This window comes from Typopeltis vanoorti, chromosome 22 (genome assembly GCF_054136105.1).
Source record: "Typopeltis vanoorti isolate ZY-2024b chromosome 22, IOZ_Tvanoo_1.0, whole genome shotgun sequence".
Classification (NCBI taxonomy): domain Eukaryota; kingdom Metazoa; phylum Arthropoda; class Arachnida; order Uropygi; family Thelyphonidae; genus Typopeltis; species Typopeltis vanoorti.
In genome coordinates, this window is record NC_143570.1 from 35,761,843 (window position 1) to 35,779,470 (window position 17,628).

Genomic DNA, 17,628 nt, shown 5'->3' on the forward strand with positions numbered 1-17,628 from the left:
AAAAAAAAAAAACTTAAGACAAATGAAGAGAGGAGAGTTTAGGAGAAAATTTTTTTGGCATGACTCTGTGATAAGAGGAGTACTTAATGAGAGTGTGATTAATTTTTCTTGGTGCAGAAATTAATATTTATGAAGCCATCAGCATGCAAAAAAAAAGGTGTGATGAAAGAATTCATTGTTTTGGCAGGCAGTAACACTTTAACCTTAGTTTAGATACACACCTCGTTGTGGTAGAGAGATAAACTTAGGGCAAAGTTCATCTCTGACTTGGCTATACTGGCTAGAGAATGGCAAGTTTCTCGCAGGAGTTCCTATGGTAGACAAATTGTGATCTCTAAGATCAATGTGCACTGCAAACACAGAAGAAACCAATGGAAACCATTTTTGTATACATTTTGCCAAGAAATTCTTATGAAGACAGGCTGAGTTATTGAAATATAGTGCCAGAAGATGGAACATCCAGATCATTAGACATAAAAATAGTTATTGGGAAAGAGCAGAGGGAAACTCCAATAAAATTAACAAGAATAATGAAGTTGAATTAATGCCTTCAGAAACTTTGTCTTCTGATAGAGTTATTTTAGAATATGCTGCCACTTTATTCATTTACATAAAATAGGAACATGGAATGTAAGAATTGTGTATCAAGGAAAATTGGAAATTTTTCTTTTACTTACCCCTCACTTTGTGGCAATAAAAGGAAGAATGATTGTGGACAGATAACTTTAATGAGTTCTGATAATAGCATGGCAACAGATGTAGATAAAATAGTTGTGTTACTGAGTGACCACCATGTATCCAAGTAAAGATACTGCTGTGAAAATGTGACAAGAATTGAAGTGAGAAGCGCCTAGGGTATTATAGATGGATAACTTTAATGAGTCCTGATAGTAGCAAGGTGCAGATAAAGCAAGAATATGCAACAGAATCAAAATCACCTCTGGCTAGAATGTTTAACTTAAGTGCCAACTCTGATAAATTCCCAATGAAGTTGAAGGAGAACAGGACTGTTCCATTGAATGAAGGAGACTCCCAAGAAGAACAGCATGGATTTGTGAAGAGTCAGCTTTGCCTCTCTAATTTACTGCATCACTTGAGTGAATAAAGAGAATGGCTACTCAATGATACTACAAGATTTTGCAAAGGCATGTGACAAGATACTACATGGAGGTGAATTTCTCTTTTGGGGGCAAATTTCTATGCATTATGACTCATGTCTAATGGAAAAACTGGACCTCTAAAGATAATAATTAACTGAATGTATTTGGCTAATTAGATTATAAGGCAATATTTTACCTATGTCACCAAGACATCTTCAAGTGCACAAAGAAATGCTAGGCACGTGCACACAGTGTGCACGTGCTTAGTATTAGTGACTGTATTGATGGAACTGGATGTAGTCCTTGTGTTCGGATATTCTGATATTGGCTGTCCTGCCTGTTCAGTCATAGTAGAAGAGTTTACAGCTGCAAGGGACCTGGTATACTTCTGGTAGGTCTAGGGAATGTGGCTGGTCCTTGGTGGAGTGATAAGAGATGCAATTTCTTATGTGGTCTGTATGTAGTTGCAAGGTTGTATTTCCTTAGAATTTTTGTCAGTTTTTTGGATGTGCCCCAGATATATGGAATAGTGATAGATCTAGAGTAATCTCTGCTCTGGGGGGGGGGTTGCAGTTATAGAGTTTTAATATTTTTTGGGGATTGTGGCCGTTGGCTAAGAAAATGTTGAAGATATGGTCAAGTTCAGTAGTTAGGACACTATTATCAGAACTGATTAATTTTGCCCTGTTATATATGGTTTTTATAGTTCATATTGTTGGAAGGGAGAGTGGTGTGAATATCTGTTTTTGTGAATACAGCGAATACCTGATGTTATCTGTTTTTTGTAAGCAGATAATGTCAGCGATCCATCAGGCTGGCATGTAATCAGTGTCAAGAATGGGAGACATTGTTTTCCTTTTGCAAAGTAAACTGGATCCTGGGGGGTGTTGATTGTTTGGGTGTGTTAAGAAATTGTGGAGTGTATCCAGGCCATGTGGCCAAATGGAGAACATATCATCCTCATAGCATAGCCAGACAGCAGGTTTGTGTGGGGCAGATTTTAAGGCTCTTTTTTCAAAGGTCTCCAAAAAGAAGTTGGTCAGGGATGGAGAAAGTGGAAAACCTATGGCTGGCCCCTCTATCTGTTTGTAGAATTTTCCGTGATGAACTGAAATAAGGCTAAGATTTTGAGAAGAAATATGGCTTGGATGAGGTCTAAGGTGAGCAGGACAGTAGTGAATAAGGAGGAGACATTAAAACTGTCCATTATATCAGTGTGTTGGAGTGTAAGGTTTTTTGTACTGGCTTTAAAGTGGGCTGAGTTTATGTGTGAAGGTATGTTGCTAGTATATTGTGTGAACACTTTGGGTAGATGTTTGGCTAATTTGTATGTGGGCGAATCAATGTCATCCACAGTAGGACGTAATGGTGCATTTTGTTTATGGATTTTAGTAGTCCATATATCCATGAGGAGCAGGGGATCTAGAGTTATAAGGTTTTAGTCTTTAACTCCCACAGGCCAAGAGGTTACCTTTTTAAGGAGCCTATGGAGTGTTGTCATTTGTGTGCTGCTGGATCATAGTCTATAGGGAGATAGTTAGAATGATCTAGAAGTAAAGAGGCAAACTTACCTGAGTAATCTGATTGGTTTAAAAACCACAGTGGCATTTCCCTTATTTGCTTTGATAATTTTGTTGTTGCTGTAATTTCTTGCAGAGCTTCAAATTATTATTATTTTAGTATTTATTTTTATTTTTATTATTTTTTTTTTGATATGTTGCTTTTTGGTGGTTTAGCTTGGGTGAGCACATTGGCTACATCCAGTCTGATGTTCTTGACAATATGGCTGGGAAGACTGCTGATACCTCATTCTACGTGTATCATTATTTCTTCTGCAGGAATTTTTTTTTAGATTCTATTGCATAGTTATGGTGAAAAACACAGTAGTAAACTTATCATCCTTTACCCTGAAGCAATTGCTGTGCTCGCACATGGCCATAATCAGAATATCCGAACACAAGGACTATATCCAGTTCCACCATTACAGCTACTCAGGACTTTCTGACCACTTGGACACCCATCACAGGGTATGCTGGAAGAAGGCCACTCTATTACACCAGAGCAGATACTAGTTTGAAAGGCTATTCCTCATAAAAAAAAAACGAAGGTATTCCTAAAGGCATGCTTAGGATTCTTAGCCTAATTTCTGTTGCCTTTCTTTGGCCTCATTTGCCAAGTTTAGCATATTGTTTTTTGTGATCCCTGATGATATCAGTGGAATATAGGAAGGTATTAATTAAAGTCTTTTATAATTAATATTCTAGTATACATTGTTATTTCTTGAAAAATTAATGGTTATATTATTACGTGATGTCCCATTTACACCATAGAACTGAAGAATTCTGATGGTCTGCTCTTCTGGCAGCTTATGATATTTTATATCTACAAAATTTAAATACAGATCCCTGTTATATTATTTTTTTTTAGAAAAAGAAGTGTGACTTGAACTCAACCTCTTCTTTACCAAGTTTCTTTTGCCCAATTTTTCTTAGCCTCTGCTGAAACATATTACTTTAGAATACTCATTGGGGAAATTCCTTTGTAATTCTCACTGTTTATTTCCCAGTTTATAGCTCAGTACTATGAGACTGCTGCACCAACCATCTGCAGTGTATTCCGTGGTGCAGCCACCATAAAACTTGGATACCTCCATATATGACCATTTTTTGGTCAAATATCATGCATTTCTGCTTCATTTGAACGCACATGTTCATGTCAAATGATCAAACATGTGTTGCTGTTTGTCAGTTGTATCTGCTCAACAGATGTTTTTTTGTGATTCCATTTTTCCAGGTGCCTAACAAAAGTTAATTATTATTGCCTTTCTTAAGCCAGAAAAAAACAGTTCCAAAATCCCCAGTGAATGGGCAACCAATTGCTGTGATCAGCTGCTTGTATAAGATTCTGGAAAAAATGGTCGACTCATCTTTTATGGTTTCTGGTGCAAACATCACTGAATAACTGGTCATCTAGTTTGGCTGGAAACATCCATTAGAGATTCCTTCCTAAAACGAGAGGACTTAGTATCTGTTTTCTTTGATATAGAAAGAGCATATGGCACTGCTTGGGGTTGCTGAACATTAAAAGACCTTCACAACTTTGGTCTCAGAGCAAACCTCCCTCTATTTTATCAAGAACTTCTGTCCAATGGAATCTTCTTAGTGAGAACCACACTCTCCCATTGTATACCCAAGAAGAGGGAGTTCTGCTTAGTTTTAAGTGCCACACTTTTTGCAATCGAGGTTAACTCAATAACTTTAAGTAATGCCCTCCAAGTAGATAACGTTACCATCTTCTTTCATTCATGTAATATGAGGGCCATAGAAAGACAGCTGCAGCAAATCATTGACCATCTTTCATATTGGGATGTGAATAAGTTCAGATTTTCCTAGCAGAAACAACAGTTGTATACATTTTTTACTGCAGACCTGGGCCTCATCCATACCCAGAACTCTGATTAGGACAAGCTTTAATCCCATTTGCACCAAATCCAAGTTCTTGGAGCTCACATGTAACAAGAAACATAGTTTCCTCCCTCACATATGCCATTTACAAGATAAGTAAAGCAATAAATGCTTCACACCATATCTTCCACCTCTTGGGATGTCAACAGATGATCTTTGCTCAGATTGTATCATGCACTAATTAGACCAAACTTGATAATGGATTTTGAAGTCAGTGATTTAGCCAGAGAACTCTGCAGTAGTTAGGCCCTATCCACCATCATGCCATAAGAATTGCAATCAAAGCATTTCAAACTTCACTGATCCTTAGTCTTTACATCGAGACAAATGAACCACCCTAGTTGCTTCAACACAAACAGTTGTCTTTGCTGTTTACTACTGAGATAAAATTCCTGCCAGGCCGTCACATGTAGCTACCTATTTTTTTTGCCCACAGTGGAAGAATCTGTACAACGCTTATTAGACTCTCACGCAGTCTCTTTGCTTTGCAAACAAAAGCACTCTTAGAAGCTCTAAGAGTATTAGGGTATATACTGTTGTATGGATGCCATCAAATATACTACTACCATGGCATTCATATATATACAGATTTTTCTAATAGCAGATTTTTCAAGCATATAGAATGGAATACTCTGGTTTTGTGCCTGCATGAAGAGATGGTTCAAATTCAGAAGCTCTGATGGAATTATTTGCTATCCAGCATAATATCTGTTCAGCTCCTGCTAGAGTGTAAGAACTTCGCTGCTGAGTTGTATGTGATAGAGCTTGCCTTAAACTACATAAGATTGCAATGTTACCAAAGGTGCATTATATATAAGATTCACAAAGCTTTATATAGGCAATAAGCAGTCTACAGCTGCTGTAAAAATATCTGACTCTCTATTTGGATGTGTGCTTCTGTTGGATTCCAAGCCATGTTGGGATTAAGGAAATGAGGTTGTAGCTTGGTAAGCTCATTTCTCAAGCCTTCACCATCTGCCTGTCCCATACACTGATTACTGGCATGTCATAAGATTGAAACTGTTATCCCAGTGGTAGTCATCATGGAATAGAGAGACCCAACAACAAGCTCCCTCAAAGTCTGTCTAGTCTATGCAGGGATCATAAAGAGAACATTGTTCTTGCTTGCCTTTGCATAGTAAGTCATAGTCATCTTACACACTCCTTCCTATTGAGGTGTGATGGCCATGTGTGAGTTGTGTTGTATCAGACTGACAATTGCTCATATTTTAATGAACTGCTCTCGTTTCATCAGTGAGGACAGTCACTATTTTAAGCATATTCCTAATCTGTCTGAGTCATTAGTATTATTCTTATTTATTATTTGACACCTCCAGGGAGTCCAAGACTCATCGAGGGAGGGCACCTACCCTACAACTTTCGGTCTCCACCACTCGCCCATCATCCACCAATTGCATCATTTACACAACGCCATCTACTGTTCACTACTACTACTAGTATTTTCACAGACAATCACAAACATCCATGCCCACGGCAGGATTCGAACCCGCAGCCTTTTGGCTGGAGAGCAGATACACTAACCACTCGGCCAACCCGGCTGGCAAGCCTGTTAGCAGTCGAACATGGGTTAGTCGGTCCTAAGGGATAAGAGAAATCCATTCCGAAGTGGGACATTGTGAAAGCTGGTTCTGCCGGTAGACCAAAAGGGAATTGGGTTAATATTCCTAGACATGGAGATCAGCCTTCTTGGGCCAAGTGCGGTAACGCAACTGAACTTGGAGAAGTCAATGTGGTTTCCAGGGAGAGTTGTCTTTTCTTTGTAAAGGTTTGGCTTCCTGGAATTGGTTTGTCTGGAGATAGGGATGCTATCCCCTTAAACACTGCACCTTCTGCGGTGTCCAGAGCCTGTGCCCTTGAAAATCCTAGGGGGGAGAGTGTGCAATTTTCATGCTAGACCATACCCATATCTGCAGTAGGTCTCCAAGGTGAACAGCCTCTAGTCGATAGCATAATGTGGGTAAGAGAAGTCGGCAAGACAGATCTGTAACCTTGGGACAAGGATTGGGTCTGAGGACTGGAATAGTCGGGCTGGGGTCAGAAGTGGGTATGGCACTGCACCGGGACTGGGCAAAACTGTCCAGTGATGGCCGAGCCTGGACCAACATCGAGGCCTTCTTGTGGAATGCCTCAGCTGCATGGCTTGCTTGGGGGCAAAAATAATCTGTTCAAATGATCAAGCCCTAACCACTGAACTAAATCACATCCGTGACACTTTCTCAGCCAATGGCTACCACCCCAAAATAATCCAAGAAATACTTAAACCAGTTATCTGCACCCCAACTCCCCCCCCCCCTTTCACAAAAAAGATTACTCTAAATCCATCACCATTCCCTACATCCGGGGCACCTCGGAAAAAATCAACAAAATCTTAAAAAAACATGACTTGACCACTTGTTACAGACGATATAGAAAATTGGCATCCCTTATCCGCTCCGCTAAAGACCAACCACTTCCCCTAGACCTACCTGGTGTATACCAGGTCCCTTGCAGCTGTAAATTATCCTACTTTGGCCAAACAGGCAGGACAGCAAATATCAGAATCTTAGAACACAAGGATTACATCTGATTTCACCAGTACAGCCACTCTGGGCTTGCAGACCACGCTCTGGATACTCGCCACAGAATAAGATGGAAGAAAGCCACAGTAATACACCGCAGCAAGTTCAAATATGAAAGACTATTCATGGAATCAGCCTCAGCCGTTAGGAACATGCCAAACCTCAGCAAATTTGGATGCATGAGACTGCCCCAAATTTGGGAAACATTTATCAGAAGAACTTCAGCCCAAAGGCCAAGAACCACCAATATAGCCCGCCAGGGGCGCCATCAGGACTTTAGGAAAACGTTAGCTTCCTAGCTTCAGTTCTCATTTGCTGTTATGTAGTACTTGTGTGAACGTGTCTTTGTATTAAGTTCCCAAGAAGATGGCAACATGACGTTTGCCGAAATATCGGAAAGTATATATTAAAGTTTATTTAATTTATATTTCTAGTCTACGCTGTCAATTCCTTAATTATTAGTTATAAAGTGAAGATCTGATCCTGACAGCCTCTATTTGGCCTGAATCCAGCTTGTTCTTCACCAAGCTTTTCTTCCACAATTCTTCTCAACCGTTTCTCAAGTATACGTGCATATATCTTACCAGAAACACTCAGTAGGGATATACCTCTGTAATTCTCACATTCAGTTTTATTTCCCTTTTTATATATGGGTACTATGAGAGCTCTACTCCAATCATCAGGAATTCGTCCCTCTGTCCAGGCATTCTGAACTATGCAGTGCAGCCACTGTAAGACTTTTATACCATCATATTTCAGCATTTCTGTTCGAATATCATCTACTCCTGCTGTCTTTCCACATTTCAAGCCTTCGGTGGCTTGAAATGTGGATAGACAGCAGGAGTAGGTAGATAGTTATGTATTCCTGACTGCATGTCTGGTCAGTGTTTTTTATCACTGTGCTGTCATCACTGCTTGTTTCATTTAGCAAATTTTTACTCCATACTTCAAGGATATCTTTTTCTCCCATTTTCATGTCACCTTTATCATCTCTAATTCCTTTTACAGCACTCTTTCCTCCATTCCTAAGCTTCTTCAACAACTTCCAGAATATTTTGCCACCTTCTTGATATTTATTTTCTATGTTCTTGCCAAAGTCCTCCCATGACTTTTGTTTAGCTAGTTTTACACTGTGTTTAGCTTTCTTACATTTGTCTCTCTATTCTCTAAGAGAAAAAGCTGACTTATTTGCCAGGATCTTTTGATATGCTTTCTTCTTTTCCTTCACTGCCTCTTTAACTTCCTGTGTCCACCATGTAATTCTGATTTTTCTATCCTTGCAGACAACATCACCACATGCGTCTCTGGTTGAATCAATCAGGGTTTTCTTCAAGGCTTGCCACTGAATCTCCAAGGTTTTGTTCCTGTTCTCAAACTCTGTCATTTTTTCTTCAATAATCTTTGTGTATTTTAGTCTACAGTTCACATCTGTGAGCTGTTCAACTTTTATTCGCTTTAAAACTTTCTTACATGTTATTCTTTTCAATATGAAATTCAATTTTATCCTGCTCAAGACTAAATAATGATCACTTCCAATTTCAAATCCTCTGTATACTCTGGGAGAAAACATCACTATCAACACTCAAGACTAAATAGTTATCACTTCCACTTTCAAATCCTCTGTATACTCTGGGAGAAAACATCGTGGTGCAGGAGAAAACTTTTCTCCTGCACCAGGGAGAAAACATCACTATCAACAATAACATAGTCAATGAGACTTTTCTTATTCCTTGCCTCTTCTCTCCATGTGAGTTTGTGCACATTTTTATGTTGGAACATGTCCTGAGCAGAAATCCAACAGATATTTGCCATTATTATTAGCTTTGCTCTTTTCTCCAAATTTTCCCAAAATATTTTTGTATGTCTCACAATCATTTCCTACTCTGCTATTTAGATCCCCAACAAGTACTAACTTTTCCTTTTTCGTTGTGTCAGTTGCTTTTTCTAAAGCCTCAAAAAACTCCTCCACTTCTACCTTAGTAGAACCTTCTGTGGGACCATAGGCACAAATAAGTCTCATTGTCCAGTTCCCCATTCTCATATTTGCCCACATTACTCTACTTGAGACTGACTGCCATTCAAGAAGATTAGTGTCATATTTTGTGTTGAATACTATGGCTACTCCTTCTTTTCCTTGATTGTCATTGCCTGAATATTACATTTTGTATTTATTGCTCAGAAAGATCTCACCAGTTTTTGTCTTTTTTGTTTCAGTCATCCCTATTATGTCGATCTGTTACTTATCTAATTCCTCAGCTTGCTCCATTTCTTTGCCATTCAGGCTTCTTATGTTGATAGTACCAATCTTTAGCTCTAGTGATGTTGAGTTGGAGTGTATTTTCAGATTGGTTCCAGACTGACTTTTTAGCTGACTTTTCGCTGTTCGACCTGGTTCACTGGCAAAAACAATGGGGGCCTTGTTTAACTGGGCAGCGCTCCAGCCGGCGTGAAATTTTGTCATGTTGCACCATCATTTTTTATTTTGGTTTAACCAGTAAGAATACAATTTGGTCGGCTAAATCCCAAATTGCTAGCCCATCCTCGTTCGTTCAGTACCCATCAGGGTGCGCCATGAGAAGGTGAGGATTGGACATTAGGTCAGAAGCCCTGGTCGGTTCTCCTTATTCCTTTAAAGGCTATGTGGAAGTCTCCTCTCAGTTATACAGCTTTGACCCTTAAGCACCCCTGAAAATCATCATACTGGTCTTAATATGCTTACGTGCGAATAAATACAAGAATGTGAAGTTCCCGTTAAAATTGAAATAACATGGACATGAAACATATATCAATTGATATAGTATCAAAGAAATTTTGATATATATTCATTGCTAAATTTACTATGCTATTATAGATTTATGTAACTTTATCCACTTCTGAATTAAATTAACCTATAACAGATAAACTGGAAGAACAGCTTTCGTCTGTGTAGAGGAAAATATATGCTACTAGTACTGTGGACAACCATGCTTTATACACCATGTTCTGGATCTTGCCCATACAATCAGATTGGATGAAACTACTGTACTACATCACAACCAGTACAAATGAGAGAAGAGAGTTTTTGCAGGCAGCAGCTGCACTTCAAAACGATTCTAATCTCAGTTATTATGAATATAATAAAGCACCCCAAAGATATGGGGGAAAATTTAAGACTTTCTGTTAAACAACTAAGGGTATAAATAGCATTTAATGAGGATTCTGGCTCTAGATTCTGTAAACCAGCTCTGCTTCCTATGTGTCGTCTTTTTGCATGGTACAATCCTGTATCATATCCTGTTATCTCTGATGATACAATATTGGAATAATTAAATTTTATTTCTCACTGCTGTTCATTCCATTGAACCTCATCAGATGCATGAGGAGTGTGGTCATTTTCTTTTTTTTTTTTTTGTCATTGTGTTTATTTGTTTGTCATTTCTTCTTTAATAATGGGTGCCATCTTCTCTGTGTGTTATTTATCTTTTGTACACCTTTTTTTTTTGTGACTACTACGTTCTTAACTTTGTATCTTTTGATTATTGTCCACTCTAGTGGGTTGCTGTTATTTCCACTATATTTCATCTGATTAATTCCAGTAATATTCTATTAATTGTGGTTTCGTGGTGTTCTGACATTTGCTATTGAAATGTGCACCGTTTTTTGATCACATTGATCACTGTGATATCTTCCCCTCCTCCCTTTTCCCAAACAAAGTAGCTGCATATATATATATATATATATATATATATATATGTATGTATGTATGTATGCATGCAGCTCTGATGGAATTATTATGTTTACATGCATATTCTCTATATCAAAATGTATATCAACTAAGTAAATGAATCTTCCTACATACATATATATATATATATATATATATATATATATATATATATGAACTTTGACATTATATCTACCTGTAAATTAAAGAAGTTTGCACATGAAGTAACTTCATGAATGGGCTACTTGTATATAGATGCTAAAGGCCTTAGTGTGAAGTCATTAACCTCTGTATACAATTAACCCAGTTGTGAAGTAACTTTGTTTGCTTACACTTGGATAAACGATGAATATAATTTCTTGGCTTCTTTAATTTATACTTATATTATGACTTATAAAGATAGATGCTAAAGGCCTTAGTGTGAAGTCATTAGCTTCTGTATACAAGTAGCCCAGTCATTAAGTTACTTCATATGCAAACTTCGTTTGCTTACACTTGGATAAAGGATGAAACCAAGAATATAATTTCTTGGCATCTTTAATTTATAGTATAACCAAATGAAAAACTTTCATATAAAAAGTATACCTACCTGAATTATTGACATTTAATGCAAATGATAGTTGTTATTTTTAATGCATGGTAAGTATTATTAATATGAAATATTTTTGTTCTAATTTGAATTAAATTAGCTTCAAAGTAGACATCAAAATTATTAGCTTTTTAATAATTGAAGGATTTGGTTTTCTGAAAACAGAATCCTTTGACATTTTTCTCAAAAGCTTTAGAATCTATCAGAAATAAATATGTGAATCTTCAAACAGAATTTATGAAATATTGCATAAAGCAAAATATTAAGTTTTGTTCATCATATTGATAATTTTCAGAAGCTTTTTGAAAAGCTTGTTCATGCAATAAAACGTTAATGATAAACTTGGTTATGTTAAGGGAAATATTGATATCCTTGAGTTATATTTCTGCACTGTGAATATGTTTTCTGTTATTTTTATAGCAATTACACAGAGAGCTTGCCACTTATTTTGGTGTTTGGAATTGCTACGGCATTGATGACAGTACACAACTTGCTGTCTCAGAATGCATCCTCTTGTCTTTCAATACAGACTTTTTCATCACTTCCTGCTACCGAATACCTCAGTCACATATTACATAAAGTAAGTTTAAAATATTTTGATACTGCACATCAGTTAGATCTTGCTGTGTTTATTTTAGAAAGTAATATAAATGTTTAGCATGTATTCAAAAATATAGTATCGTTATTTATCTTATCCATTATAAAATATATTACTTTTAATTTATTTAAAAATTTTAAAATATTTCTCTTACATTTAGAAATGCATATAGCTCAGTTAAAGAAAACACAAAAGAGCACAAAAAAAAAATGTTTCAGTACACTTAATGACACTCAAAATATTCAAGATATTTTGAGTAGACTGGCTGAGTGCTAATAAAATAATATAAAAGTTCATTGGTGAATTCTACTCAGCAAAGATATTAAAAAAAAAAAAAATAGAAAGATGAAGAGACCAAGCCTAAAAGAATTTCACTATGTTTACAAATTTCATTCATCTACTAAAGGCAGTTATTAGTAGATGTGAGAAATTTAGAGAAGGAGTAGGTACTGTAGCACCTCCCTTTTAATCTTTTAATAGTAAGTTTCTATTACTCTTAAAGTATGGTATTTTAAGAGTATTAGAAGTCACTATCAAAATCTGGAGGTGGCTAGAAATATAAATTAGGTTGCTTAAGAATAAGAAACCTAATTTCCTATGTTTAAAAATCCAGAATAAAATATTATATTTCAAACTCAAAATGTAACAAAAGAGGCTGCAATAAAATGAATTAACAATACGAGGTTGCCTAAGGATCAAAGCTAGGTAACTGTAAGGAGACCTACAACATAACATTTTAAGGAATGTAGAGATCGACCAGGGCTTCTGACCTAATGTCCAATTCTCATTTTCTCTTGGTACACCTCATTAATAGGTATCTACTAGATACTTAACAAATGAAGATCATCTGTAGTTCGGGATTCAGATGAACAAATTATAGTCTCTGTTGACAAATAACAAATAATGGTACAACAAGGTGAAAATTCATGTCACCTGGGATGTTGCTGAATTAATCCAGGCCCCAGCTGTTTTTATCAGGGACCAGGGCAAACAGTGAAAAGTCAGTTACTAGAGCAAGCATAAACTCATCAGCAGAATTCATGATAGGCACTATCAGCATAAGAAATATTGATACTAAAGTAGCAGAACTGGCAGAAGAATTAGAGAATTATCACATCAACAGATTTGGGTTACTGAATTGTGTTACCTTGAAAGGTGACAGATTTTGTTCTTACTGAAACAAAGAAAACAAAAAAAAAGGTGAGATTCTTCTAAATATCACCTACAAGATGTTATATTCAGGCAAATTTAACAGTGAAAGGAGGGAGCAACTGTAGTATTCAACACTAAACGATAATTTTAATAATTCTGAATGGTAGTCAAGAAAAGTGATGTGGGCAAAAATCAAAATGGAGAATTGAACAGTGAAACTTATTTTTCTATTTAATCCAACTAAATTTTTGAAAAGAATCAATCAAGCAGCTTCCAGGGGGAACTGTTGACTCAAATATATAAAATATTATTCAAACAGGAAAAAAAAAAATCAGAGTTGGAAAACAAGAATCAAATGGTGAAGAATCAGGCAGACTCCGAAGCAAACATCAATTAATTCAACCCAAGAGAAATATGGTGAATTTTTCTGCAAGAATAGAAAAATCATAACTCCATGATCTCCATCTAAACTTAGGAAGTTAGAGGGCAATGTGAAAGAAAACATATCAAAAGTTCCCACCAAGTGAGTCAATGTGCTTTGTGAAAATACAAAGAAAAATATAAGAAAGTGAAGCAGTTTATAAAAGTAGGTAAACAAAAGTCATAGAAAGACTGGTAAGAATATAGACAAATATCATGAATGTGGCAAAATGTTTGGAGGAAAGAATACTGTAAAAGAAATCAAAGTTGATTAAGTTGATATTCTAAATGTCTAGAGTAATTACTTTGAAAGATTGTAGAAAGTTTTTTCACTTGATTATAAATTAAATTAAAGTTGCAAAGAAATTAAATTCTTATTTAATTCTTGCAAAGTTTCTTCACAACTAGGCTACTTCTATATAGAGGCTAATGACTTCACATCAGTTGCCTTAATATCTGATAATGCAAAGTACATCTCTTCATTATACATAATGAAGTGGCCTTTTCCATAGGGAAAAGGCCACTACCCACACTGGTTTTGACATTTATTGTGGTCTCATCAGTGGGAGCCAGACCCAGAAGATATACCAAGGTTAAACAAATACAGAAATCATACATTAACCACTTACAAATAACGAAAAGGAGTATCACTTTATTACTAAAATATTCTAGATTAGAGATAGCTGTACAATTTTTTTTTTTTAAGTGAAGATTACAATTAAACATGGAATAGATATTAGGATAAGCAAGGCTAGTAAGCAGGAAGCTGTTGAAATAAATTTACATGAAACGGGAGAAATTATGCCAGAACACTAAGTTTGTATATAAGACAGAGTTCTAACTGTAAGTTTTAAAAGAGGTAAATCGTGAGTAGACATATCGGTACATAATAAATAACGGAAAAAACTCGCGTAGAAAGATTATTTATTAGTATAATTTTCGCCTGTGTGTCACAGGCGAAAATTATACTAATAATAAATACTTAGGAAAGTTATTGACCTTTTTAGTTATCTTACACCAGCTACTTAGGTGGCGCTTTTTGGAATTGTCAGTTAGTGTTTAATTTTGAGCTTAATGTACTGCAGATGCCTGTGACACACAGACGAAAATTATACTAATAAATAATCTTTCTACGTGAGTTTTTTCCGTTATTTATTGTGTACAGAGTTCTAACTGCCTTTTACATATAATCTGAATATGGGTTAATAAGATAGTTAATCAAAGATTGATAACCACAGATATGACAATATTTGTAAAAAAGTAGGGCTGTAGGAATAAGAATTAATGGATTGCATCATGCCAGAACCATATTAAAAATGAATATATAAATGACTTTGTATGCAGAACTCTAAGAGTAAACATGAACAAATTCTGAGATGAAAGATGTCCAAAAATTTATTTGAAGCAGAAATGATTGGAAAAGCACAGGCAAACACCCATATATATAATTGGATTGGTGAAGTTAGAAGTTCTTTGGGAAATTGAAACATAAGAATTGATTAGATCAGTGACTTCACATATAATAATCATTCTGGAGGCAAAAAAAAAAATTGATTTCATTACTTGTACAGTCATACCCTGACTTATGGGAATCCGGAGTTACGTGGTTTCTTATATGTACATATTCCCATCCTGCTTCAAGCCTCACCACTAGTCATATCTTTCAGGCGCCAGCCGCATATGCTGTGAACAAGCAATGATGTGTTTCGCACGGTCTCCATTCATACACAATTTTTATGGTCTACAAACCTTGCGATTGTTTAATGTTATGTTCTTGATAAAAATTTTATCACATAAAAAAATAATAATGTCATCCAAAATAAGCAAGTCCGATTCTTCTACAGCTAGCAAGAAAAGAAAAACATTGACTTTGGAAACAAAACTCAACATTATTAAGGATTTTGAAGGCAGAATAAAAATTTGTGAGCTAGCAAAGAAGTTCGATCTACAGGAATCCACAGTAAGAACAATCATAAAAGAAAGGTTCACAGATGTTGGAGGGCATATATTCTAATGAGGAACGAATTGTAGCCACAAGGCAAGGAATAAAAAAATCATTAGCTTGCTATGAAGAAATTTTGCATGACAAGAAAAAGAAATTATGCCGTCAGACGAATCTATTAGATTTTATGAAACCATCGACGTCGAAATAACTTTTTTTTTTTTTTATATACGAAAAATTACAATTATGATTATATTTCTTAAAAAATATAGGTGTTTTTGTAAATCTTTGGTCCCAATTATATGTTTGTATATATAAATTACATGCAAAATTATACCCCGAGTTACACGAATTAGACTTGCGTGCTTTTTGTTGGTCCCACCTACCGCGTAACTTCGGGGTTTTACTGTATTTGATAATATAACATTTTATTTTATTATTTAAGCTATACTTCCTAATTTGAATAAATTTGTAATGCACAGGTAGTCATGTCAGCCTCTTTACCATTTAAACTTGGTCCTCGAGTATTTCGATTGTTAGTAGATGTTGTCCTCTTCCATGACTTTTCAGTTTCTAATATAGCCCACATTCTAAAAGTAAGTTTGGTGTTTTTTTTTTACTTGGTTATGATCTCACAAAACAATATATTATGTTATTTTGTATGACTTCATTGCTTTTCTGTATTAAAGTGCAGTAAAGTAATATTGTAAAATAACATTCATTAATGCTCTATTTTAATTTTTAATCTGAAGATGATAAGACAAATGAGAAATATGCACTGAAATAAATGTACTGTAAATTGCTTTTTTCTAATATGTATAGTAATGCACAGGTGTGGCATTTCAGAAATATGTTGTGTTTCAATAAGATACCTACAGTGGGTTTAAAAAAAATATTATCTTTAGTATCATCTATTTGAAATTGAGATATCAAATCAAAACTTAGGAAATTCAAATACAGTTTACTTCAGCAAACTAAGGACCACAGTAATATGTTGTTATAATGGATTGTTTGCTATAGTGAACTTTTTTTAAGCATAGCATTCAACTTTGGTACTTTGGTCAGTACTTTGAAATAGTTTGTTATAGTAATAATGAGAGTTGACTTGTATACTAGGCTGAAAAAAAAATGAAACAAACTGGGTTTTTTAATGTAAAATATGCTTCATTAACTTCAAGCTAATAACTACACATTGACACCCATCCTATATTGCCTATTTAATGTGATATTTGTTGGTGTGTACCCAACAGTGTAAGTTCAAGCTGATGTCTAGCTTGTTCCTAGAAAAGGAATGTAAAAGGGCATCATAATGCTGCATTCTTCGCTAATGGGGGGGGTCCACCAATTAATTGGTGATTACCAATATGGATTTCACCATTCCTATTTTGCAGCCAAATTTTTCTTCTCTGGACACAAGCCAGGAAAAAAAATTAAAGGAACTCATTAGGGCAGATCTGGTACAGAGGACTTGTACAGAGAAATTACCATAAAGTAATTTCCTTTATGGTTATTTGTTGTTTTAATGATACTTGCGACATAAGACTGAATGATATAATCACGTAATCACAAGAAAGATATTTATTTAACCAAATATTTCGGTCTGGAAATAGCAGACCATCGTCAGTGGTATTACAAGAACAGTTTAAAAAATATACAAGCTAGAATACTAACAATAGATCGTTGAAATTAGAACATGCCGCGTGATGTTATATCACTAAGTATGAAACGAAATATTCTGAAGTAGAAACATGATTGAATTTGCTATTAAAAAAAAAAAAAAAAAAAAAAAATTATTAATGAGTAATCTTGATTAGGCTTTCCCAGATTTTTGATATAGATATGCAGTCATTACGATTCAGGTTGGGATGATGGAGCAAGGCCTCCACGCTTTCCTTGAACAAACGTTCGAACCTATAACGGGATCTATGTAAGAGGCGCGTTTTGGACCAAAGGATGCTGTGGTCAGTTTCAATCCCGTGTTGAGCCAAACCAGACTTTTCAGGTTTATTGTGAAGAATGGATGATTGATGTTCTTGGATTCTTTTTTCAAGAGAACGTCCAGTCTGTCCAAAGTAAGAGAG

At 35.6% G+C, this 17,628-nt stretch overlaps 1 protein-coding gene across 1 annotated transcript in view; it reads left to right on the forward strand.

The window, feature by feature from the left end:
- Orc3 (origin recognition complex subunit 3) overlaps nucleotides 1-17,628 on the forward strand; it is a 283,514-nt gene that overhangs the window by 100,471 nt on the left and 165,415 nt on the right. Inside the window, exons 8-9 of the mRNA XM_090412057.1 lie at nucleotides 11,856-12,015; nucleotides 16,030-16,143. Of these exons, the coding sequence (XP_090268183.1) occupies nucleotides 11,856-12,015; nucleotides 16,030-16,143 (274 nt within the window). The remainder of the gene's footprint in view (nucleotides 1-11,855; nucleotides 12,016-16,029; nucleotides 16,144-17,628) is intronic.